This window comes from Pantherophis guttatus, chromosome 2 (assembly GCF_059756535.1).
Source record: "Pantherophis guttatus breed Tessera chromosome 2, ASM5975653v1, whole genome shotgun sequence".
NCBI classification, from domain to species: domain Eukaryota; kingdom Metazoa; phylum Chordata; class Lepidosauria; order Squamata; family Colubridae; genus Pantherophis; species Pantherophis guttatus.
In genome coordinates this window covers 186378880-186404389 of record NC_142064.1, presented here as the reverse complement: position 1 = coordinate 186404389, position 25510 = coordinate 186378880, and the positions used below count along the sequence as shown (strand labels likewise).

At 38.5% G+C, this 25510-nt stretch overlaps 1 protein-coding gene across 1 annotated transcript in view; it reads right to left on the bottom strand.

Moving 5' to 3' along the window:
- DPYSL3 (dihydropyrimidinase like 3) overlaps positions 1-23296 on the bottom strand; it is a 70311-nt gene extending 47015 nt beyond the window's left edge. Inside the window, exon 1 of the mRNA XM_034405219.3 lies at positions 20812-23296. Within this exon, the coding sequence (XP_034261110.1) occupies positions 20812-21180 (369 nt within the window). The 5' untranslated portion in view covers positions 21181-23296. The remainder of the gene's footprint in view (positions 1-20811) is intronic.
- Between the last annotated feature and the right edge of the window lie 2214 nt (positions 23297-25510).

Genomic DNA, 25510 nt, shown 5'->3' with positions numbered 1-25510 from the left:
GCCCCCAGGGGGAGAGCCTTCTCTGTGGGGGCACCTACCATCTGGAACGAGCTCCCCCCAGAGATACGGAAGATCCCGGACCTGCGCACGTTTCGCCGTGCTCTCAAAACTTTTCTATTTCAGCAAACTGGCCTGGCCTAACTCCCATTTTTTAAATTTTTTAATTTTTTAATTTGTGATTTTATAAATTGGGTGTTTTAATCTGTGTTTCGGCCGAAATATTTAATAATTTTAAGGGATTTTTTTAATATTTGTATTATCTGTATTTTATCTTGGCTGTTCACCGCCCTGAGTCCTTCGGGAGTAGGGCGGTATAGAAATTTGATTAATAAATAAAATAATAAATAAATGGAACAGCATGAAAACCTGACTCTTGAGGCACAGTAGGAGACCAGTTAGGCTGATCCTCCTGCACATTTGTGTTTGCAAATCCGGAGTTTAGGGCCCACTCTGACCCCTAGAAAGCTCTGGGGATTTAGGGGGCCCAGTCTGTTGCTGAGCCTTTGCAAAATGCTTCTCTAAGGCCTTTTGCCTTCTCTGAATATCTTTTTCACCTGCTGCAGATGATAATTTTGAATGTTTGGCTTGGGTGCTAGTGGAGGCTTTGTTAGAATGCAATCTAGACTTCTTAGCTGTAGAACATTCAGCCTGATGCTGACTGGTGCAAGATCCCTCAGAATCACTAGCATTTGCCATTACTGTATTAAGTATTAAGCTAAACAATATATAATTGAGCTGTGGAGATAAGAATACTAGGCAAGCCTAGACAATTACTCACTGCGCAGTCCAAACCTTTAGAAATCATGCCAAACCGGCAACACGGTTTGTTTGTGTGTGAAACTGCAAACAGTAACAGCAGCAGCAGCAGCAATAATAATCAGGGCACTTCCAGTGCTAAAACAGGCGCGAGACTGGCAACAGTCACAAACGCCACAAAAACACGCCTAAAAACCGGCAACACGGTTTACTTGCATGTAAAGTGCTCCTCAGCAATGTCCAGGCCCGTTAATGAAGACCACTTGCTCCAAATTGCTGGCAGGCTGATCGGTTTGCACTTTCTAGCTGCTGTAAAACTGCATACAATATGGCCACCGCCCACAAAATGGCGGCTATCAGCCTTCCAATCAGCGCGCTTCTCCTCAAGCCACAGGTCTCAGCTGGCATCCAATTGGGAAGAAACCGAAGCCTCGGTTCTCCCAAATGCCTATTATGCTAGCCTGCCTCTCCACGGTCTGTCTAGCCACCCAAGCCTCAATTTAAAGGGGCTCTCTTTTATATATATATATATATATATCTCCAAGTCTCTCTTCCAAACTGAGTTGAGTAAAACTGAGGCTTAGCCATGAGAAGGAGGCATGGCCACAGAATTTCCAACTCAGTATTTGACCAATCAGACGAATTTAACCCATGCTTAGACTCTCCAAGCAGCGCACAGGAGAAATGCTGACTCTGTAGACTGCTTAAAGAGGACCATAAAAGCACTATGAAGCGGTATATAAGTCCAAGTGCTATTGCTATACTGTAGTTTACACTTGACAGTAATTTCTTCCATTTGCAAGTCAGGTATCTCCATTGTATATCGAGGTGAAAATATTTTGTATTCAGCCAAAATACATGAAAAAAAGCAAACCGCTTTAATTGAATTCTAAAATTACTTTATAAACATCCAATCTATTAACCACTACTCTCATAATCTTGGGCCTAATGTAGCAAAACATTCATGACTGTAGGTGCAGAAAAGTACCACAAAGTTAGTTACATATATTAAGACAGCTGTGGCTCCTTGTAAATTGTTCACAACAGATATGGAAATAGTTAATTGCTTTTACTTTTGTTAAAAGAAAGATAACTTGGCCTGTCATTGCAGAAGCTGTCAATCCTGGGAGCCATCTTTTACTTTGGATTTTCAGGCCTACCACTTAAATTAAATTAAATTAAAAGCTACTTATATTAATCTGCGAATTTGATTTGTGTAAAATAAAGCCCATTCTAATTGTTGAGCAATTAAGAGAAATATGAAATTGAGTCTTTTCACAGTCAACAACTTTTACATCTCATCAATTTGTATCACCCTGCAAAATTAAGAAGAAAACAAAACTCAATCCAGACATAAACTTTTTCCTTTTATGGATGCATACATATTCCAATTATTCTTCATTTCTCTGCTATACCACTTCTTTTAATTTTACTCTCTCCACTACTTTTACATCCCTTCTCCAAATCTATATGGTGAAATTGCACATTACATTATAAAAAAGCCAATCCTGATGTGAAGATTAAAAGTGAACCAAGGGCATTGTCAACATTCTCAAGATAACTTTATTCCTAGGGACTGGAAATTAAGAAAAATCTGCCTTCTTCACTCCTGAAGTTTGAGTAGATGGAAAGTTTGCCAAAATCACAAAAGATTATTACCATATAGCTGAAATGCATACTGAGGAATCTTAATACTGGATAAAGCTTCCTTAATTAGAAGAATTAATAAAGAAGAGCTGTGGTAATGCAGTGGTTAGAATGCAGTATTGCAAGCTAATTCTGCTGACTGTCAGAAGTTTGATTCTGACCAGCTCAAGGCTTATTCATCCTTCCAAGGTTGGTAAAATGAGGACCAAGATTGTTGGGGGCAAAATGCTGACTCTGTAAACCACTTAGAAAGGGCTGTAAAGTGGTACATAAGTCTAAGTCCTACTGCTATTAATTGAAGCAGTACTGATTAAATAAAACCTGACTTATGTACACTTTATGCAAAAGTTTCCATAAGTGATATCTTCCAATATGTACTACTTTGCATTATTTATGTAGCACAAATTAGATGAATATTTGGGATGCTCTGTGCTTGGTTCAATATGAACTTACACAGAGCAGTTATAGAAGTTGGAGAATGAATGGATGAATGGAATTTGAACTCATGATAAAAGGTAAAAACTATTAACTCATTTTATTATTTAACGAGTGTTATTTTATAATTTGCCAGTGTTTTTCCTTGCATTCATAAACATTTGCTCGGAATCTCAAAGTGCATTAGAATGAAGCATACATACACTTCATTAGTCCCTTATTATGAATTATAAACTAAACCAGCTAACTGGAAATCAATTTGTGTAATGAGGGTTTTTTCCCCACTTGTGTTCCAAGTTCCCCCTTTCCAAAATATGTACTCCCCCCAATTACTAATAATCAGAGAATCCTCAGGTATGGAAATGAAATGATTATTGGTAAAATATGGACTGAAGCAGCTTCTAATTGAACAGTACAAAATTGTATTGTTAATTCTGCTGTGAAACATATCTAGCCTATTAATCCCGCAGAGAGTTGATTTTCTATCTATTTCTAATCATAGAGAGTAAAACTGACAAAAATAAATAAATTAGCAGTAAAATTAGAAATAACACTGTTTATGCAGCTTCTCAATCATCCAGGTCATGGTTTTCCCAAAGGTGCTTTTTCAGGAGGCAGCTGGACTTTCTTGTTTTTCCTTTGAAGACATTTGGCTTCTCAGCGAGTCGTTAAGGCAACCTGGAAGTTTATCTGTGTCATCAGGGTCACCACTTCTTTCTCACTTTTCATCTTTCCTATTACCTTCTCCTACTGTTATATTATGATTTATCAATTGTTGTTTATATTTTATGGTTTATGATCTATGACGTATCACAGTTGTTTATATGTACACTGAGAGTTTATGCACCAGAGTCAAATTCCTTGTGTGTCCAATAAAGAATTCTATTCATAAAAAAAAATCTATTTTTTTTCTTTTCTTTTCTACAGCAACATTTACAACCTTTTTTCTGAGCTGATGAAGAACACACTCCTTCACAATAGGAGAAGCGGGAGAGGAGGAAGAAGCTAGGTGTGTGAACATATGCACCGGGAAAACATGCAGTCAGAGGATCATTACTCAAAGCAATGGTTCCAGTCAACTGAAGGTGAAATGCAGCGTGGGGATGGGGCGGAGTGGCTCTTCATTTTCCAAAAGAAATAGAACAAGTAGCATTTGATGAGGATGTCAACCTTCCAATTTACCAGACTACAGTTTGTTCAAGCTGTACATTTTCCAAACATGCTATATTCATCAGCAAGGAAAGGAGACATTCTTTTCCACATAGAAGTTTAAGCATTAAGAGACTTTAAGGCAGTTTATGGTTATAACAGAACCCTGAAGTAACAACTGTTTACTCTTTACCTCTTTTTCCAAACTGTTTTGGGGCCTGTTATTACTCAATGTCCCATTTGCAAGGTCAATCATGAGGTTGCAAGGGGAAGGCCAAATACTTTTAACAGATTTCCTTTATATATCTCCACCCCGGACCATCCCAATGATGTCCTTGAAGTGATGTCCTGGTGCCTGGAGGCTGTACGGAACTGGATGGGGAGGAACAGACTCAGGCTCAACCCATCCAAGACCGAGTGGCTGTGGTTTCCGACATCCCGATATAGTCAGTTGGTGCCATCACTGACTATTGGGGGCGAGTCATTGGCCCCCATGGAGAGGGCTCGCAACTTGAGGGTCCTCCTGGACTCACAGCTGTCTTTAAAAGAGCACTTGACGGCTGTGGCCAGGAGGGCGTTTTATCAGGTTCACCTGATTCTCCAGTTACATCCCTTTCTGGATCAGGACTCATTAAATACGGTCACTCCTGCCCTCATCACTTCCCGCCTGTACTGCAGTGCTCTCTACATGGGGCTCCCCTTGAGGAGCACCCGGAGGCTCCAGCTGGTCCAGAATGCGGCCGCGCGGGTGGTTATGGGAGTGACGGGGCACTCCCATGTGACCCCCCTACTGGGCGAGCTGCACTGGCTCCCGGTGGTCTTCCGGGTGCGCTTCAAGGTTTTGGTTACCACTTTTAGAACGCTCCATGGCTTAGGACCGGGGTATCTACGAGACCGCCTTCTGCCACCAGTAGCCTCTTACTGACCAGTACGCTCCCATAGAGAGGGGCTCCTCAGGGTGCCGTTGGCCAAACAATGTCGACTGGCGGCCCCCAGGGGGAGAGCCCTCTCCGTGGGGGCACCCGCCATCTGGAACGAGCTCCCCCCGGAGATACGGAGGATCCCGGACCTGCGTGCTTTCCGCCGTGCCATCAAAACATTTCTTTTCCAGCAGGCCAGCCTGGCCTAACCTCTCTTTTAAACTTTTTTAAACTTTTTAAAATTTTTAAATTTTAAATTGTCTTATGAATTTGGGGTGTTTTAAATTTCGTTTTCCGGGCCAATTATTTAATTGTATTTTAATGGTTTTTTAACATTTGTATTATATGTATTTTATTTGGCTGTTCACTGCCCTGAGTCCTTCGGGAGTAGGGCAGTATACAAATTCAATAAATAAATAAATAAATAAATAAATAAATAAATAAATAAATAAATAAATAATAATGATAATAATAATGATAATAATAATATATGGAAAATACAGGGCTTTTGTACATTGTGCTATTTGTTATGTCCATATTATATGATACATAGGAGCAGTTATAAAGATACATGAAAACTTACTTACTTACTTATTTATAGAAATATTGTGTTCTAAACATTTGAGAAGCATTGTACAAATTCAAATAATTTAAAATCATAATGTGTAAGCATATTAGTATAAACTATAACTCAGCAGAAAAGTAGTATCATTTACACAGATGTCCAGGTAAAATCACAGGTTATTTTCTAAACTGGAGATGGAAACTGGCAGCATACTAATGTGAAATTCTCAAAGCTTTTTAAAAAAGAAAATAATAATAAAGTATAATTTTGAGTAGCAAGAGTTTTTAATGAAAAGTGGGTTTTTTGAAGAACATTGAATTTTCTGTATTACTAATCCATCAGTTACAAAAGATCTGGGTTACTTCAAATCAAATCACACTCTTTTGTTACCATTCAGAGTCTGTCCAGTGTATGGAAGAGAACAGTGTATCTATAAAACAAGGATGCCTCCTTAGAACGAGTGTTTAACTGTTCATTCACATAAATGGGTTTGGTACAAAGTCTCACTGTACACTGAAGAGGTTTGGGTGGGAATCCCATTTTCTATTTTCAATGTGTATACACATTGGCATGATTCCCGTTTTATTTTGCTCAGTTTTTGCTACCAATTTGTGGCCAGTGGGATCATAAACAAAAAAGGGTGGAAATTAGTACATGTGAGTTCTCATGATCTTTTCCTTCATAGGCTCCAATGCAAAATATATGAATGAGCTAAATTATTTAGAGCAGGGTGTCAAACTGGCAGCCTGCAGGCCAGATGCGTCACGAACAGGCCACACCCACCCCAGCTCCGCAAATGGGAAAATATCACAAAATGTCACATGACGGCAATGTGACATGGCGAGTTTCATACCTGTGATTTAAAGGAAGGGCAAATAACTCATGATAACAGCACAGAATATACAGGTAGTCTTTGGGTTACCATGATAATTGGGACTGGAATTTCTGTGCTAAGTGAGGTAAAGTGGAACGTCACATTACCACATTGCTTACTCATGGCAATCCTAACAGTCTCTGTTATTGTTAAGCGAGGATTGTGTGGGTTGTTACATAAGGACCATCAACTGCAACATGAGTAGAGGTAGAAGTCCCTAAGTACTTGCTTATATGTCACTGAAACTGCATCCCAGGCAAGCAGGCAGGCGTTATGAAGTACGGGTGGGCGGGCACATGCTACAGAGTATGAGATCTCCTGCCAACTAGGGGCTCTTTGAGAGAAAAGCAGGATGGAAGTGTCTTGCAATCTCCTGCATTGACTGCTTGTGGGAAGTTAGCAGACAATAAAATAACCTGCAAATGGCAATGAAATAACTGTGGGACCCTAAATCCATTTTAATTCTTAGCTGACAAGCACCCAAATCATGATCACATGTTCACAAGGACACTGTGACAGCTGCAACTTTGAAGATGGTTTTAAATCTCCCTCAATCAGTGTTGTCATAACTTTGAACAATCACTGAACAAGTCATCACTAAGTGAGCATTGCCACTTGATAAAACAGTATGTATCTGTAATCATGGGAAGTAGAGTCTGACAAATATCCAGGAATTATATAGGAACACCCATTATAAAAGTTGTGAAATTATATGTTATCATTGGAATTAAAAGTTTTATCAATTTTGCAGCTTGGCTGGGGGGTCTATAGATGGATGGATGGATCACTAGGATGGATGACTTGGACAAACTGGTGTCAGTATGGAGCAAGAATAGATTTAGCTTTTTTAGCTGCCAATATTTTGCTGCAATGCTTACAGTGAGCAAAAATGAGTTTAGAAGGGAAAGTCAAGTAGAAGTGTGGTTTGCTTATTCATCAGAGGAACAAGAAGATGCAAGGAATTACTCTCACAATATGCAGTGATATATTTTTTTTCTGAAGACAAGAACTGCACATGCTGCAAATGTAGACCGATTCCCTTCCTTGAAAAGAATGAGAAGAAAAGTGAGGAGAAACTGTTCAGAATTCCGGAACTAAATACAGGGAATGCTTTCTAGAACAAAGTCAAGCAAAAGGAACTATAAATTGGAGAATTTAACCAGAAAATCCTAGTCTGCCAAGAAGAGCTCATTCTCTAAGAGCTTAAAAGATTTCAGGACCTCCACACTGGTGCTGTCTCTGGACTCCTGGGTGAAAAGCAACTGCTGCAAGAAGTAGCTGAAGAGAGACTCTATGGCTCTGCAAAGAGAAGGATTGTTGATTTTGCAATCAGCAAAGGAAGGAACTGAGAGCTCCTAAATGAGAACTGGGCATTTTATGGCCCCCAAGCCACATCCTGCCTTTTGGCTCTCCCTGTCCAGCCCATGTGAGGTCAATTGGAAATTAGAAATAAAATATAAATAAGTGTATGCTGTAAGACTAAGCTGAAGCTGCCATACCTAAAGATGAAGCAGGCACTTCAGCTGATGGACCAAAGCCAGGAAAAGATCCTTAGGGAGAGTAGTTAAGAAGGAACAAAGTTGTTAAGGAAACAAAGGAAAAATGTCACCTGAACCAGACAAAACAACTGGGCATGAACACATGAACAACCCTTCCCCAAATCCCATCAACAGCTACCAGTCTTGGGAATCAACAAAGGAAAGACTCTGGAGATAGAAGGGGTCCTGAAGCCCATCCACTCTGAGTTGTCTTTGGATACAGACTTGGTGGTTTCCCTACCAGCCTAGCTGAAAAGCGCATGGGTAAATGTGGATGAGCTTGCATGTACGCTTCTGAAAAAGAGCAAATATGTATCTTGTAACCAGTAAGGTTTTGCTGTTATTTTAAATTCACTGGATCTCTAAAGAACCAATTGTGCTTCAGTGTTTGGTTGAACGTGATTTCAGTGTGCCTATTTCCAGGATTGTGAGTGTGTGAGTGATAAGCCAAACCTAAGCATGTGTGTAACACCATGCGTGCAATATAACTACATTCCTTTTATTTTGAAGGCAACTGCTATTTCTTTTTCAAATTTCAATTTATTTATGTGCTTACATAAAAATTTTATTTTTATGTAAGCACATAAATAATTTATTTATTTATTTATTGGTTCAGCCATCCACAATAATCCCAGTTTCTCATGTGGCCCCTTGGGAAAATTAATTACCCACTTCTTCCTAGACCAAAGCAATCCCCCTCATGATAGTTGATCAATATGAGAGCTACTTTTTAGGACAACAGAAGGCAGAAAATTGGTAGTGATCAATGGGTCAAGAAAATTAAACAACATTTTGGACTGATAAAAAAGCATGCTTCTGAGAATGCATTTAGAAGATGGCCTGCAACCCTGGAGACCTCCATGTGAAGAAAAAGACAACCCAGACAACAGATCAACACCAAGAAAGTAGGAATGGTGGGGAAGTTATGCTTACATGATGGGGAAGAGAGAGAGGTCCTGCTTTACTTTGGCCTTGTCCCCAAAAGAGAACTATGTTAAAATGGGTTTTAAACAGAACAATTGAGAAAAGGAAGGAGAAGCATCTCAAGGCAAGCAGGAGATGGCTAGAGAGCATCTGGGTACCATGAATGATTTTATAACTTCAGGACCCACCAATTATATACATCCAAGTGTTTGAAGGAGGGTGTAAATGTCATCTTAAAAGTCCCTTTCTGTGATCTTTGAGAAATAATAAGAGGCTGGGTATAGTATCAGAGGACAGGCATTTAAATCCTGTCATTAAAAAAGAAGACTCAGATAAATACAAACACCTGGGCTAACCTCAACTTGGGACAGATTATATTGAAGAGGGCAAGTGCCATGGATGAAAAGGCTTCCTCCTAGGTCCTGTCACATGGAACTCTTTTGGAGATGGGACCTACAGCATGTGTCTCCTGCGAGACCTTATGAGATGGGTAGATGTAATCAGGAAGAGGCAGTTTCTCAGATAACTTAAGATAACTTTAACATTAAGACTCAGCAAGTGCTGAAGTGAAATTTAGCTTTTGAAAAATAAGTTTAGTTTTCTTCCAGGCTATCCCCCTCGGCAGACCCAACAACCATATTAAATGTATTATAGTAACCAATGCAAGCAAATTATTTAGTTATTACTAGGTAATAGAAAATGCAATATTTTAATGCATTTTAGGGAACAATACAAATTAAAAAAATATTGAATACTAAAGTTGAGTATGGCTGTGAAAGAGCTAACAGTGTAATAGCTGGGGGGGGAGGGGAATTCTGTGGTGGCTCCCTTGCCTCGATGTCTTAAGCAAGTGCTTACTTTGTTTAATGGTTAATCCAGGGTTGGGTGAATGTGAGCCAATGGAGTGATGCAGCTAGCAAAATACAAGAAGTACATGAAGTAAAATAGTAAATCAACAGAAGAATAGAATTAGTATTGGAAGAAGTTAATGTCCCTCTCTATTTTGCACTGGTCAGACCATGGCTACATTCAGTGAAACCTCAATTTAATGCACTGTAGATTCTGCCAAAAAAGAGTATTTTTCATTGCTCTGTGAAAACATAAAGCACTGCATCCTGAATATGTTATCATGTGGACGAGCAAGGGCATCTGAGGATTTTGTGAATTGAGCCAACTCAAGGGAACCCCTCCCTGCTTCATAAAGTCATTTCCTAAATAACAGAGTGAGTAGTTTTTCAATTCTTGTCTGAATTACTGCAATGCACTCTACATGGATCTGCCCTGGAAGACCATTTGAAAGCTTCAGCTGTGCAGAATGCAGTTGTACGGATAGTAAAGTTTGTCAAATATTTCATGCATATAACATCCCTACTGTGGTGAGCTGCATTGGTTCCCCATGTGTTGCTGGGTGCAATTAAACGTGCTGTTTTGTGCCTTTAATGCCCTTGGTACCAGGTTACCTGAGGGACCATTTCCTCCCTATTGTTCCTACCTTTCCAATTTTATCTCGCAAGTTGGGCATGCTATGAGTCCTATCAGTGGCAGGGATTACCTTTTCTAGCTCTCTGGAACATCCCCGCTCCAATGATCAGAATGGCTGATCCAGGGTGAGAATGGCTCTCACCCTCTTGGCCTGTCATATGGTCTTGAAGATCTGGTTATGTGCTCAGACTTGGGACCCCAAGTATATTAAGTATCCTGTTTCTTGGTTACATTGAAATCTATGGTTCTAATTTTTCTCGTCTTATATATTTCCCAAGCTTGATTTTAACTGATTTTATATTGGAATCATTTGTCTGAGATGGGCAGCTATAGAAATTGATTGAATGGATGGATGACAGATCTTTTTATAAAGTAAACTTTCTTTAAAAACAAAACAAAAGCAATCCTGACCTCCCTCCCATTGCCTGAAGAACTGGCAATGCAAACAGGAGCCATTTTTAGTGCTCAAGTCTGTCTTTTCATTCCAACTTTCTGATTGCTGTTGCTGTATTAAATGCACATAATAATAATTATTCTCCCAGGCAGTGGGAAAATGGGAAACTGTCCGCAGCAGCCTGAGCAGTTAAGTGGTGAGAAACAAGAGCCAATATTTTCTTGTTTTCTCAATTCAGGTCCAGGAAAAAAGACTAGATGTTTTGGGAGTCTTTTTAGATCATTCTTCTTTCCACCTATCTATAGCAATTGTACTGTCTTCTCCATCCATATGTACAGATTTTTGAAATGTATATAACAAAATATATTTATCCCATTTTAATCACTGGTAATATATTTCCCTGAATTTGAAACTACTGTAGTGACAATTTCAATTAACAACACTTACCCTCAATTTAGAAATTGTATAATGTGCACAGACTGAATCTCATTAAAATCTGATAAAAAAATTTAAAAATCACAGAATCATCACATTTGAAGAGCAGCTTCATACAAAGCACCTAACCCATGTCACTACTTCGTAAATGAGCAGTTTTTGACAGCCTATAACATAAAGCTTTTCTATGGAAATAATTAGGTAGTCAAATATGACCATTTACCATATAATTTTCAATGTCAGTGAAACTCTCACCAGAGAAAGAATTCGAATAGTATACGAGATGTGAACTTAAAATAGATTTTATTAGCAACGTCATCCTTCATCCCATAATTATGATAGCCATAACTCTCTTTTCTGCCTAGGCAATGAATGAACTGAGTCCAGCCCAGGCAGCATAAAGGGTGGAAGATTTTGTTTATTCAGGCATGATAAGGGTAATGTAGGTGATTTCTATGAAGGCTTCTCTTTTGTGACACTCTGGCATCCACACTCTGAAAAAGTCTGAACAAGCCCTGATGAAACAGCATAGCAGGATTTGAGGGGGATTACAAAATCTAGTTAGTTCTAAAACTGAAATGGATGGGGAAAGATACCTATGTAAGAGTATAAAGGGCAGTGGTGGGATTCTACCAGTTTAACAACTGGTTCACTGAGTGCCTGTGCAGTTTGCAGAAAATTGAACTTCCGCGTTGCTGAAGAACAAGGAAAACAGTTGAGGAGCGGCAATCCACTCTGCCGCCCCAATCAGCTGGGGTTTGGAAGCAGAAATATAGGTGAGTATAATGTAGGGGTGGGTGGGTGGGCCCCCTTCAAAGAAAGAGAGAACTGGTTCGCTCACGACTGAAAGTCGGAGCTAACGGTTCGCCTGAACCGGTAGAATCCCACCACTGATACAGGACCCTGAGGTGTTTCTATCCACTTACTGTAACAAATTTAATAAAAACAAGTAGATTTGTACAAAAGTCAGCCATCTAATGTTTATCAGTAGCAAAGATTGAAAAAACTCACTCTTGGAAATCTAAAACTATTCATAATCAAAAGAAAAGTCTTAGTCTAATTAAGTACTGTAACAATGTATTTATTAAAATATCAACATTCAAACATTCCCTTCCTTTCTGATTGAAGTGAACAGTACAGCTACAACTTCATAATCATTCTACAAGTATAAAGTGCCTTATTACTAATCATGATAGGCAGAAGATAAACAATTTCCCTATAAATGTTTAATTTCTAGTATTAATCCCATTCCCTTTGCTCTCAATGTCTGTCATGAGTAGTGGCTTCAATTTGGTAAACACAAACTACTGGATGCAAGGACACAAGGAATAATCTAGTTCAGGGGTGTTAAACTGGCGGCCCGTGGGCCGGATGTGTCACATGCAGGCCACGCCCACCCCAACTCCACAAATGGGAAAGATGTCGTGAAACACCATGTGACAGCAACATGATGTGGTGAGTTTGACACCCGTAATTTAGTTTATAAAAAAAGGAACAAATCTGAAAGTCTAATTTAAGAAAATTCACTTGTACAGGCAAAATGAGATTATGCTGCATGTCTTCACATAAACCTGCTGGTATGCATAGAATGACCTTGCTTTCACTGAATGTTTGCTTCATTGCCTCTGGGTACATACAGCAAAAACAAAAAGTTTCAAGAGAATCATAAATTATCAATAAAGTTCCTTAACATATAAGCAAGCTAAAATTCTGAAATATGATCATGTAGCCTTAGAAACAACCTTCCTAATAAAATATTTGGGACTTTTGGTCATAAATAAAAATGATTTTGTCAGAAAAGTATAATTTTTCTCTTCATATTTTGGCCTTTGGAATTATATATTTTTTTCTTTCACATCACAATTTATCTAGGTGCATGGAAATAGTATACACTTTTAAAACTCAAACTATCTCAAGGGAAGTCTGGAAGTTGAGTCATGGCAACTGAACTGAAACATTTTGCTCTTATCCAAGTAAAGATAGAGAAGTGTTTAAATATTGTTTAAAAATTCCTTATCTAATAACTTTGATAGGAACCATTTAGTATTATTTGCCAAATTATTAGATTTGGCTCAGCAAATCAGTAAAGGTCTCTTCTGAATCCATCTGTTTTTCCAACAAGTATCTCATAAGTAGTGAGCACTCAACCCCTATAAGTAATGCCTAGATTTCTAGATTACCTCTATTATTAAACCATAACAAAACAAATACCTAATCCAAGAATGAAAATTAGTATCCCCATTTTGATTCTGTCAAAGACAGATAAATGCAGCGTCTATTTCTAAAACAGTGGAATTGTTCCGAAGCTTAGAATTACACAGAAAATTTAGTAACCTACAAAAATTTCCATCAAATCACCATATTTTCAAGGAATTTAATCCAGATAATAACTTAACTTCCTCTGTTTCATACATGGTGACCATCTTGGAAGCATGTCTTCAATGTCTTGAGAATTAACATAAGAATTCCTCACATTCCCTCAAAAAAAGAAAAAGAAATAAAGAAATAAAATGGCTCTTTAGCTATCTATTTTCTCTTTGCTAATAAACAAAATAAAGAGCACTTTCATAATTGAGCCATTCTGAATCCACTATCTGTTTAATATAAGCCATTTTATGTTTACATTTACCTAGACTGATGCTATCTTAAAAGGCTCTTTTTCTTTTCAAGCTGCTTTCTATTAATCTTCGTAAATTGTATTTACTACCATTACATTGAACAGAAAAATATCCTGAAGGATATTTTACAAAGAAGTGTGCCCACAGGTGACCATGTGCAAAATCTCAGTACCTATAAAATGGCCAACTAGATAGTTATCCACTCCCCCCCCCCCGAAGGTTAGGAAAGTAAAGATTGGAGAATGCAAGAAAATATGGGTTGTGTGCAGTGGTGAAATGTAAACTCGTTCTGTGGGCGTGGCTTGGTGGGGGGTAATGTGAGCGTGGGCGTGGCCCTTTTTTTTTTACATTTAAAAGCATTTTTTCTACAATCTTTTCGGCTGAATCCCAGATGAGCCGCACGATCATCAGAGGCTTTTTTTTTACTTTTAAAAGCATTTGTAGAAAAAATGCTTTTAAACATAAAAAAAAAAGCCTCTGATGATCGCGACTCATGGGGGGAGGGGCTGGAATTTCTGCTACCAGTTCTCCGAACCATCCACCACCATCGCTACTGGATTGGGTGATCCGGTCCAAACCGGGAGCATTTCACCCGGGTTGTGTCTGAGGGGATGATATGTATGTGTGTGTATGTATCTATTTGTGTGTGTGTTCTTAAACAAGACAAAGTAAAATGTGGCTTCATGTTTATGGCTCTTTCCCCCCTTTTGTCTACACCTCAGAATCATAGGACTTACTGCTTTTTTCTATCTCATCAATTTTTCTGTAAGATTTAGTTGCAGCAATCATATTAGCTATTTATCATACTATTTACAGTATCTTAAAATTCCTAAAAATAAAAAGTTGGTGATATATATTTATTACTGATAAAATATCTTAAAATGAACTATCATATACTCCTGTGGGTATCTGCCACTTATTAAAAAAGAAACCCAGTCTATAAATAATAAATACAATTTTACTAACAGCTTTAAGCTTTCAATTTAATCTCTTTCAATATAATCAGACTGAGACCAAAGCTGCTCTTCCTCATTCTATGGGCACTCTTGGTATAAGAAATTACATATATTATTCTTCCCATAAATTAGGAACCCATGTATGTTTTTCTTGCTTCTGAAAGATACGCTTCATAGTAGTGTCTGTGCAAATCAATCATCTCTATTCAAACAATAAAGCAGCCATATCCTTTGCAAGGATTGGCCAGGCTATCTCCCACTATCTGTACTTGTGTGCATGGAGCTTGTTGAATCTTAAAAAAGGATGAAGCTGCTTTTACAGTCCAGAGAGAAGTATTACAATGCAGGAACACGCTTTGAGGAACATCTCTTTCAAACACTTTGCACAGCCCTACTGTAAATTACTCAAGCCTCTGCAAATAAGATTATTTCTTGTAGTTTTAATTAAGTCTGTATTATCAGTAATAGACATGTGAAATTTAAACATAAAGAAAAATGACAAAATTACATATTTGGATGATTAATGAACAATTTAAGTGTGGCAAATTGCAACAGATACTGTACTGGCAAAAGAATGGTAACTCTCATGTTAATGAAAGCTATACTTAGCAACCATTGTGTTTTGCTGACAAAGATAATTTGTCTCTACAAATTGGATCATTCCTGTGCTTAATACTATAAAAAGTAATTTGCATCTGTAATAAACCCATTTTGTAGCATAAAAACAGCTGTCATGGGGGGAAAAACATTGTGCAGAAGAATTACATAAAGTTAGAAAAGGCCAAAAACAGATGTGGAAGAATAAATATTTCCCTGATTTGGTTTTGAAATAGAGAGGCAACACTCAATGTAATAATGCCAATTTTGTCATGTTTTCCAATATTTACTAACATTCTATTTACTATTCCAATTTCTAACAGTTAGTCATTTAGATTAATAAGCCAGAATTGTAGCTTAATTTTTTAAAAAATCAAATATCCTTTGCATAATGCCCAATTCACTACTCTTGACTGTGGGAATGTTTAAATAAACTAGAGAACATCTATCTGTGATATTTTTGTATTTTGTCTGAATTATGATTCCTAGATTTTTTGTACTAATACAACTGAACACGAAACAGGACAAAACTAAGAGAGTTCTGCTTATAGTATAATCCAGTATCAATTCAAATATAACACCATTTCCATAAAGAACTTCTGCTTTAAATACTGTATTTATTTTGACCATTACATCAATTAAGCCATGTATTATTTATAATTCTAAATATTTATTTATTGGATTTAGACCACCTCTTCCGAATAGAATCAGTTATTCAATAAATGAAACATACAAAAGTATTACATAAACACCTATAAAACAATTTAAAATAGTTTATATAAAAGTTTAAGTGAAAACAATTAATCTCTTGCTAGAGCTAAATTTTGCTTTTGAGTTCAGAAGCAAATCCTGTTCCTTACTGTGAAATATATGAACATAACAAATGTTTGTTAATTTTTTTCTTTGTGCAAAAAAGCCAATTATCTATATTCTGGTATCATTAATGGTATTGATTAGTGATTTTATGATTTCTGATTCCTTGTTATATGATGGAACATTTCACTAGTTCTATAAGCTTATGTTTACAAGAATTGCCTCATCAGTGATGGTATCTGGCTTTGTTATCCTCCTGGCCTCTTTATTGATTCCCTTTGATTTTTATGGATCAGAGTGTTCACCAAGATTCTTGCCTTCATATTATGTATCCAAACTAGTTAAAATTTAGCTTTATTATTGCTTTCAAGAAATGAATCATCTTGAATTATTTAGCATTTGATTCATTATTCTTCTTGAGATCTAAGGTGTTCTCCTACCCCATCATTCAAAGGGACCATTATTTTAATTCAGTATTTCTGTCCTGCTTTTAGAGCTATGTTACGACCAAGAAAAACAATGAAATTGACTGTACATAGCTGTACTGTCAATATTATATGTTAATACTTATCTAAAACAGTCAGAAATTATTTTTCAAGTATGAAATATATATTTCATAACAACTGTTACCATCTCTATGAATTTTTGAACCTAGGAAGATTAAATAATTCTGTTATTACTTTGACAATATCTTTGCTTATTTGCACAGATTTGGCATTGCATGCTGACATTTTATTTTTTAATATTGAGGAAAGCTGACTTCTGTATTCTAACTTCCCACAGATTTCTTAAATCTTCCTTGTTTTCAGCCATCATATGGTATTATCAGCATATCCAACACTATTGGTGTTTCTTCCCACAACTTCTGATTTCAATTTCAACTTCTTGTAGTCCATCATTCCTCATCATATATTCTGCATGTAACATTATAAAGAGGGTAACAGTGTACAACTGTGATGTTCTTTTTTCCAGATTTTGAACCTCTGAATAGCTCCATATTGTTTTAATTGTTGTTTCTAGTCATGAAATAGCTTCTGTGGGTAGATAAGTCAATTCAAAACATTTTAAAGGGCTATTCACAACATCTCTTGATTTACAAAGTAAAATGTTAGTATAATCAATAAAGCACAAATAGACATATTTTGGAACTTTCATGCCATTTTCATTACCTATCATGTTAGCAATATAAACTCATGTGCCTCCCAAGCTTATCCACCTGACAGTTTTCATCCTATGTACTAATGAAGTCTAGACTGCAAAATCTTGCTTTGGTAAGGTTTGATCTTTTCCAGTCCCTTGACCACTGCTGCTTCCAAATCACATATATAACTCTAAATGCATTATCTGGTAAAAATTTAAATAGTTCATCAACTCCTCCAGCTTCATTAGCAGTGTTTTTATAATGCCATTATAATAACACGTCTGATTCTGATTCAGTGATCAAATTTGAGGCAATTTTTTTCTTGTTTCTTCTTTTTTGTTTTTTTAATGTTTGTTTGTTTGTTTGTTTATTATTTATTTATTATTTTATTTATTTATTATTTTACTTATTTACTTATTTACTTATTTACTTATTTATTTTTATATGCCGCCCTTCTCCGGAGACTCAGGGCGGCTTACAATGCATTAAGCAATAGCCTTCATACTTTTGTATATTTTTATACAAAGTCAGCTTATTGCCCCCACAAACCGGGTCCTCATTTTACCCACCTTAGAAAGGATGGAAGGCTGAGTCGACCTTGAGCCTGGTGAGAATTGAATGTTATCATCAGATAGCCACTACATTTTTTTTTAACATTCCAGGATATATTTTTAATCATGACACAAATTGCAGTCCAGAGTTTTTCAGTTATCCATTTATTCATTCAATATATTAATTTCCTCATGTAATCACTCAAAGTAATACTGAGATTGCAACTAGTTTGTATGATAAGTTTTAATTTTACAAGAAGTTTACAATTTGAACCACAATCAATCTTGGCTTTGTTGAATGAACAGAGAGCTTCTCCATCTTTATAAGAGTATATAAGAATACATATGTTACATATCACTGTAGAATACTATATTCAAACTTTGGAAAGTTACCAGAAACTTCAACTGTTTTAGCAGAGGAGCAATTTAAAGGCCAAATATAACACAGTAATATCTTTTCATTTATTAAGGAACTACTATAGTGGCTGGCAGATTGTTTTCAAACACAATTCAAAATGCTAGTGTTATCAAGTATTAAATCAAAAAGAGATAATCTGGTTTCCACCAAATATTTGGAAGTAAGAATGACATGGAGTAAAAAAAGATGCTGAAACAAGAACAGAGGCAGATTCAAGTCCTACCTTCACTAAAGAAACTCTCTTCGGGACTTCTGACAAGTCATTTTTTACCACGCCATCTACCTAGTTGTGACAGATACTTATTATTTTTTCATCCTGTTACAATAATCTTGTGACTCTTGTTAGTTCTATATGTGCTTCCTTGAGCTTCTTATAAAAAGTTATGATTTTCAAATCAAATACTTTTCCCATAATGCTACAGTATAATTACAATTTTTTTCCTGTGATGAAATGATACAATACTTGCATTCTATTTAAATAAATTAAAGGTTAATTGGATATTTCCATGTAGGGAAAGCAGATAGAAATATAAATACCTGGAGGCAGTTGACAAAATAAGAAAAATAAAAGCAGATAATCTATAAACACATGCACACATAAATAAAACAAACAGACAACCCCATTGATAGCCTTCATAATTGTTCTGCCAGGAAGCCCTGAGGGTTTCCTGACTCACGCCTAAACAGAAATACTACCTGTTCATCCTTTTATTGTTAAAGTATTAATTGTTCATAATCAACTGGTTCTCTAAGTAAATAAGAGACAGAATCTAATACCCTACCTCCATGTAAAGTATAGTAACACTTATAGAAGAATCAGCAAAAAAGATAACCTCAATATAAGAACTGTGGGAATGGTGGCTGTTTTAAAGTTTTAAAAAGGCATTCATCTCCAAATTAAAAACTGCCATTTCTGACTAAATAGATCTAATTTCACCATACTGTCCCTAAGCAATTTCATCCAATATCTTTCTCTTCCAGCTGGATGATTTTTACTCTTCTGTTGCAGTGATTTGAGCTCTTATTTCCTGTTTTTTAAACCCACAATCCAGAAACTATAGAATGCTTTTGATTTTCCACTCTAAGAGCTGAGAGAAAGTTCCATACTTAGATGAGAAAATTCTTTTTCCAATCTTCCTGCTTTTTTTCCCCCTGATGTCAAAAAGGTGAGAAAGGAGGGACTGAGCAAAGGTCATTCAGAGAGACCATAGAGCCTACTGTTTCTAAGGCCACTGGCCTCTCTATAGTCCACCTGAATAGTATGGCTGTACAGAGCTTGCAATGATTCAGTCTTTGTAATACCTTTAGGAATATTTTTCACTGTTTTCTGACAGCCAAAGCTAAAATAGCTATTTTTTTTTAAAAAAAAAAATGTGGACTGCAAACCCCGATACCCAGCAATACATTTGAGCCACAATCAACACCTGAAAAAGCTATCAAGAGTACTCAATCTGATCTTATGGTATGATATTTAAATCAAATCTATTTTAATGATATGAGCCTAAGGTCAAGAGTTCAGATTTGATTTTCAGGCCTGTGATTATATAGCAAGTCCATTTTCATTATGGAAAAAAAAAATCCGACTTTAAAATAACCAAGCCTGGCCAAGTTTATGCTACTGCCTTCTGGCAGTTAGTTATTTGACCATTCTTGGAAACTGGGCATACAGCTTTTCAGTTAATCACTTGAAAAACCGCTGACACACTTTGTTACAGGCTGACAGCAAGGGGGGAAAGAGCCTTCTTCTTCTTCTCTTGAAAAGAAACAGAAGAAAGTTAAACAGAGCCTCTCTTCGGTTATTACCTCTCTCGATTAACCCCAATCCTACGGCAGTAAGGGAGAAAGGAAGGCGCAGCATAAGCCCGGCTAGTATGGAGTAACGGATTTATTCACAAGCCGATGGGGGTGAATAATTAGACCGGGGTCACGTGACCCTCCGTACCATTAAAGCCTGGGCCGCAGGAAACTTAATTGAAGGCGCTGCAACACGCGAGGGCGAATCTGGAAACTGCCAGGAGAAAACTCAACCCTGTACCACAAGATTCCTCGAAACGCTGAACTTTTATTAAAAGACGCCTCAGAGCGTAAATTAAGTTATTGGGTTTTTTTTTTTATGCGTCAAGAGGAAAGAATTTTAAACCTTGGAAAATAAGAGCGCCCTGCCCCTGCTTGCAACCGCCACTAAGCAGAGCCCCCCTTCGCCACCGCCACAACTTTGGGACAGGCGGGATAGAAGTGCGAGGCCACATCTGACCCCGGCATCTTCTCCTCTCCCCCTCCCCCGGCCCCCTCGAACCACAAGCTCTTTTGCAGCTCTTTAGGAGGACGCGTCGTCGCCGTGGTCGGAAAGATGCTTTTTGGGGCGGAGCGCGCCAGTCTCTCCGCGCTCCCGTCTAGTGCACATCACCCCGGGGAGGGCGGGATTGACTCCCCGGCAAACGGCCCGAGCATCCCACCCCCCGTGCATCCGGCGTTTCTCCCTCTCCTACACCCCCCCCCGCCTTCAGCCACGCTTCCAAGGCCACCCACCTCCTCCTTCTCCTCCATCCCTCGCCGAGACCTCCGGGGGAGGCTTCCCTCCTCCGCCCCTTCTCTGACCTTGTAATCCTCGTGGTCGAGGTTTTGCAGCCGCTGTTTGCCTGAGGGGGGCCGGATTTCCACGCCGCCGGCCGGGGGCTCCTTCGGGGTTGCCTCCGCCTCCGCCGGAGATTGCTGCTGCTTCTGGGGCTCCTGGTCCCGTAATGGGGCGCGGCGGGCTCCACGCTGCCCCACGCTGAGAGCCCCGAAGTCCAACGTCTTGCTCTCGAAGGCGCCCTCCACGTTGCAGAACATCCCGCCATACTTCTGGCGGGGCACTTGGTCGGCGGTGCCCGGGCGCGCCAGGTAAACGGGGAGATCTTCCTCCCCCGCCGCCGCCGCCGCGGGATCCGGCCGTTCTCGGCCTCTCCGGCCGCTGTGGGAAGCCATGGCCGAGGCCGGTAACCGCGTGAGTCACTGGGGTAAGTCAAGCCGGCGACTCCGTCTGCGAGGCAGAGAAAGAAGGGCGGGAGGGAGACTCCCCGGGCGCCGCTGGCTCGACTCAGGCGCGGAGTGACTGATGACTGAGAGAGAGAAAAGGAGCGCCTGCTGGGAGGGAGGGAGGGAGAGAGAGAGAGGGAGGGAGGGAGGGAGGCGGCGGCGGCGGCGGCGGCGGCCACGAGGACTTTTCACACCCGCGCCGGTGCCGGCCGCAGATTTGGCTGGGGAAAGCTGCGCTCATGCACGCGCTGCGCTGCGCTGCGCTGGGCAGCGGCGAGTCTCTTCCCTTCGAAATCCCGGGCGGGATAGGCTTGATTACTTTCGTTTTCCGCCCCTAGCGGATTCCTGACGCCGCCAAGAGAGGCCGACTCTCTATCCCATCGTCCCCGGGCCTCCCTGGCAACCGTTCGTGGTCCCCCCACACGTTAGGAGGGTGCTTGCTTAGATTGGGGAGAAGCTTTGGGGGACAGTGGGGACAATTCCACGTCAAGAAAGCATGGTCTTTTTACTGCGTTCTTTTGCTTAGGTTATAAACTGGAGAGGGGTGTGAAATGAGAAGTAAAACGGCCATTTTAAGAAAAAAGAAAAAAAACTTTGCCTGTATGCTTAAATATTTAACAGGAGGCGCGTTCCCAGAAGAAACATTATTTTCCCGGCTTTACCTGTGTGGTTGGGTCTTTGGTTCATTGGCAAAATCTACATTTAAAGAATAATCAGGTAAAAAGGTAAAAGCAGCAAAGTTCATGCCTAAAAGTTTTCATCAAGTTGAATTTCATTCCTTAGGACTATGTGGCGAGATTCCTGTGTTTGGCAGTCTATGGAAGTGATTTGCCATTGTCTTCATGATTTTTATTTTAACTTTCCAGTCTTCAATAATTATCTTCTGAACATGGGACCACAAGGAAGGCCTTAGGTCAAACAAAAGAAGATGAGCCCAAAGTCCCACACGGTTTTTAACTCCTTTTTTTATCAAACCTGTCCCTGACAGCAAATTTCATGGACAAAGAAACTTTTTGGGTTATTAATTACGGTACTCATGAGATTCACATTGTGCTGGTTTGGAGTCTAAAATGTAAATCATAATAATAGTTATGTGTTTCATAATAAAGTATGTGATTCAAATAAAAAAAGTTTGTTGGTTTAATTGCTAAATGTATATAGTTGCCAATCTCACCTAGGTGAACTTGGGCATTGTACGCTGTTAAACGGTACCACAAATATAACAACCATAACAAAAAGCATTGTAAACATTAAAAGCATTAAAACCACAAAACATAATTTGTGGATGAGTGCAATCAGTTTCTTTAATAATATAACCAATTTAACAGATTCCATATCCACATTACTAGATCCCTAGGCCAGATGGCACAGCCATATTAACAGCAGTTCAAATGAAATCTCTACAAGTATGTCCAAGATGATTAACATTTTAAGGTACAGTCATTCCTAATTGAAAAAAGTTAATATTAACACTAATCATATCTTGGTAGATTCACATTCAAATTAGCACAACCTAAAAAATGTAGATTCTTCTTGAGCAGGGGTTCCCAAACTCCTTAGCTCATCAACACTCATGAAGTTTCAGATCGTTCACTGACCTGCCTCAAACATTTATTATATGTTATAATTTAATAAATACCGTTTTAACTAATAGCATTAAGAATCATAATATTAGCAACCCCAATGGCAGTCCTACCAATTCTTGTGCATTGATATTGACTACTTTGGGGAAGCTTGTTCTAAAGCAGGGGTGTCAAACTCAAAGCCCACGAGCCAGATTCGGCCCACAGGGTGCTTAGATCTGGCCCTCAGGGCCGCTCTGGAAACAGCTAAGGACCAGCCCGCGGTGCCTCTGCCAGTGAAAATGGAGCTCGAGAGGGCCGTGTGCAGCCCCAAGTTCTGTTTTTCTGGCAGTGGGTTGCAGGGGGCCGTCGCAGTCTAAAACGGAGCTCAGGCTGGCAAAGCAGTAGGGCCACCACAGGCGCCCCCCAACAGTGATGTTGAGCTGGCTACGCCCACCCTGGCCATGCCTACCCCAGCCTACCCCCCCCCAATGTCAAACACAACCCTGATGTAGCCCTCAGTAAAATAGAGTGTGACACCCCTGTTCTAAAGCCCAGCAGCAGTTCACTTTCAATTCTAAAAAGATTATTTGAAATGCACAGAAAGGTAATTGTACCACAGGTTTGCCATTGTTTAAAGCAATTGTATTTTTCTAATGATTGCACAGTTGCCACATGATCCCAGAAAACTATGTGGCTGCTTTAAAGAGTGGCACACTGATACTGCATTCAAACTCACATATTGCAAAGAATCTTCAGGGCCTGAAATCCGTAGGGCCTAGACTGTTCTTTATAGAGTAAGTAACTTTCTATAATATAAAAGCTATTACTTGGCAGATTCTCATGAAATATGCTGATGCATAATTTAGGACTGCCATATAGAAATGTAATTACAGAATATGCAATAACAGCAAGATACTAAGCTGGAGCTAATATGTTAGGATGTTGGTTTTTTGTACAATTTTCTCCCTTGATTCCTATTTGGAAATGAGATAAGCGGACTTTGTTGTTGTGAGCCAGATACTTAATAAAATTGAATGTAGTACACTATGTATTCTAAGTATGTAAAGAAATTAGGACAATTCAGAACAAAATAATCCACTTCATAATTTTTTTCAAGTCAATGGAAGAATGTTAAGAGCATGTGCTTCAATCTCCATCATCTGGTTCAATCAGGCTCAACATGGTTAGAATAAAATTTTATTTTGTGCCCTACATTTCAAAGATGATCCTGTTACTCAAAGAGTGTTTGAAGTTTTGAAAATATATACATAATCTTGCCATATGTTGTTAAAAAGACATATTTCATCCACAGAATTACCGAGTTTGTTTTTCCTCTTAGCAAAGATTACTGTCAACTTTGGAGAAATCTGCTGAGAGAAGGTAGCTTCAAGGGAAAATATATTTTGAAGTTGGATATAGCCTTTTCCTAATTTTAAATTGTGCTCACTGTTTTATAGAAATTGAAAGCAATTCAGTTTTGACATAAATTGCACTATTATAAGGCTTTCTATGTGCTTAATACTAACCCTAACCCCCCAAAAAATCAATAGGTTTGGAAATCATGGAAGAAGCTAGGTAGAAAAAGTATCTGAGCGCCAAACCAGATGAACATTAGCCATGTATTTAGTCTGTATTATTTCTTTTTCTGTCTCCTGCCCCATATTTTTATAAACATAATACAAGCTATTTTAATAGGAACAACCTGAGGGGGGTAGGTGCATAGCCTTTGGAACTGGCTCAGTATTTTACAGCTGATTTTTGAAAGGGAAGGGGAGAGGGAAAATTAAGACTGATTTATAGTGCTTTGGGGAAGGAGAAAGAGTTCTTTAGTAAATTAATTCCATGGAGGATGGAAATGAAACCAATGATTTGCAAAGCTGTGAAGAGGTTAGAAAATGAAGGAAAGACCTGTCTCTTAATTTAAAGAAAAGTGACCTATTTGGACTGTAACTAATAGAATATACTACCTCCAGGAAAGATCTTTCAATAGTTTCTTAGCCAAACTAGGCACACAAATCACAATAGAAAAGCTATGAACTATGTCATGTGGACAGTATGGAAATGTCACAATAATGAAATTCTGTGGTACTACTTAATACAATCATGCAGAACATACTTCTACCAGATAAAGGCACCATGGTTTTCAGATGTGACATTTTATATATATTCAAAAACTGGATTTTAATTGTGTCTATTTCCTGGCAGACATGGGAAGAGGAAGGTTACAAAAGGCATGTTTTTGTTCACTTTTTTCTTTTTCCCTATGTAGTACCAGCCTGCAGTCTATTATTTAGCTGTCTCTAACAGCTAAAGGTAAAGAAATATAATCTTCAATAGAAAAAAGTGGCCCTGTTACTGCACCTGATGTTATCTATTTTGTTTATTTATTTGTTGGATTTATATCGTGCCTTTCTTTCAGGCACTCAAGTGGCATGCCTATTGTTCCTTTCTCCATTTCCCTCATCCTATAATATGTAACCTGAAAGAAAGTGACTAGCTTAAAATCATCCAATTTCTGTAGCTGAGGGTGATCTTGGGCCAAAACCTCAATCATATCTTATGTGACTGAACATTTTAATACAATAAGTATCTAAAATTCCTGTCTATAATTTTATCAGAAATATACCTAATTGTTACAGTAATGGGTAATATATTCATATTGTTAGAAATTGTGTAATTATGTTAACAACTTTCCTATTTAACTTTCTTTTTAT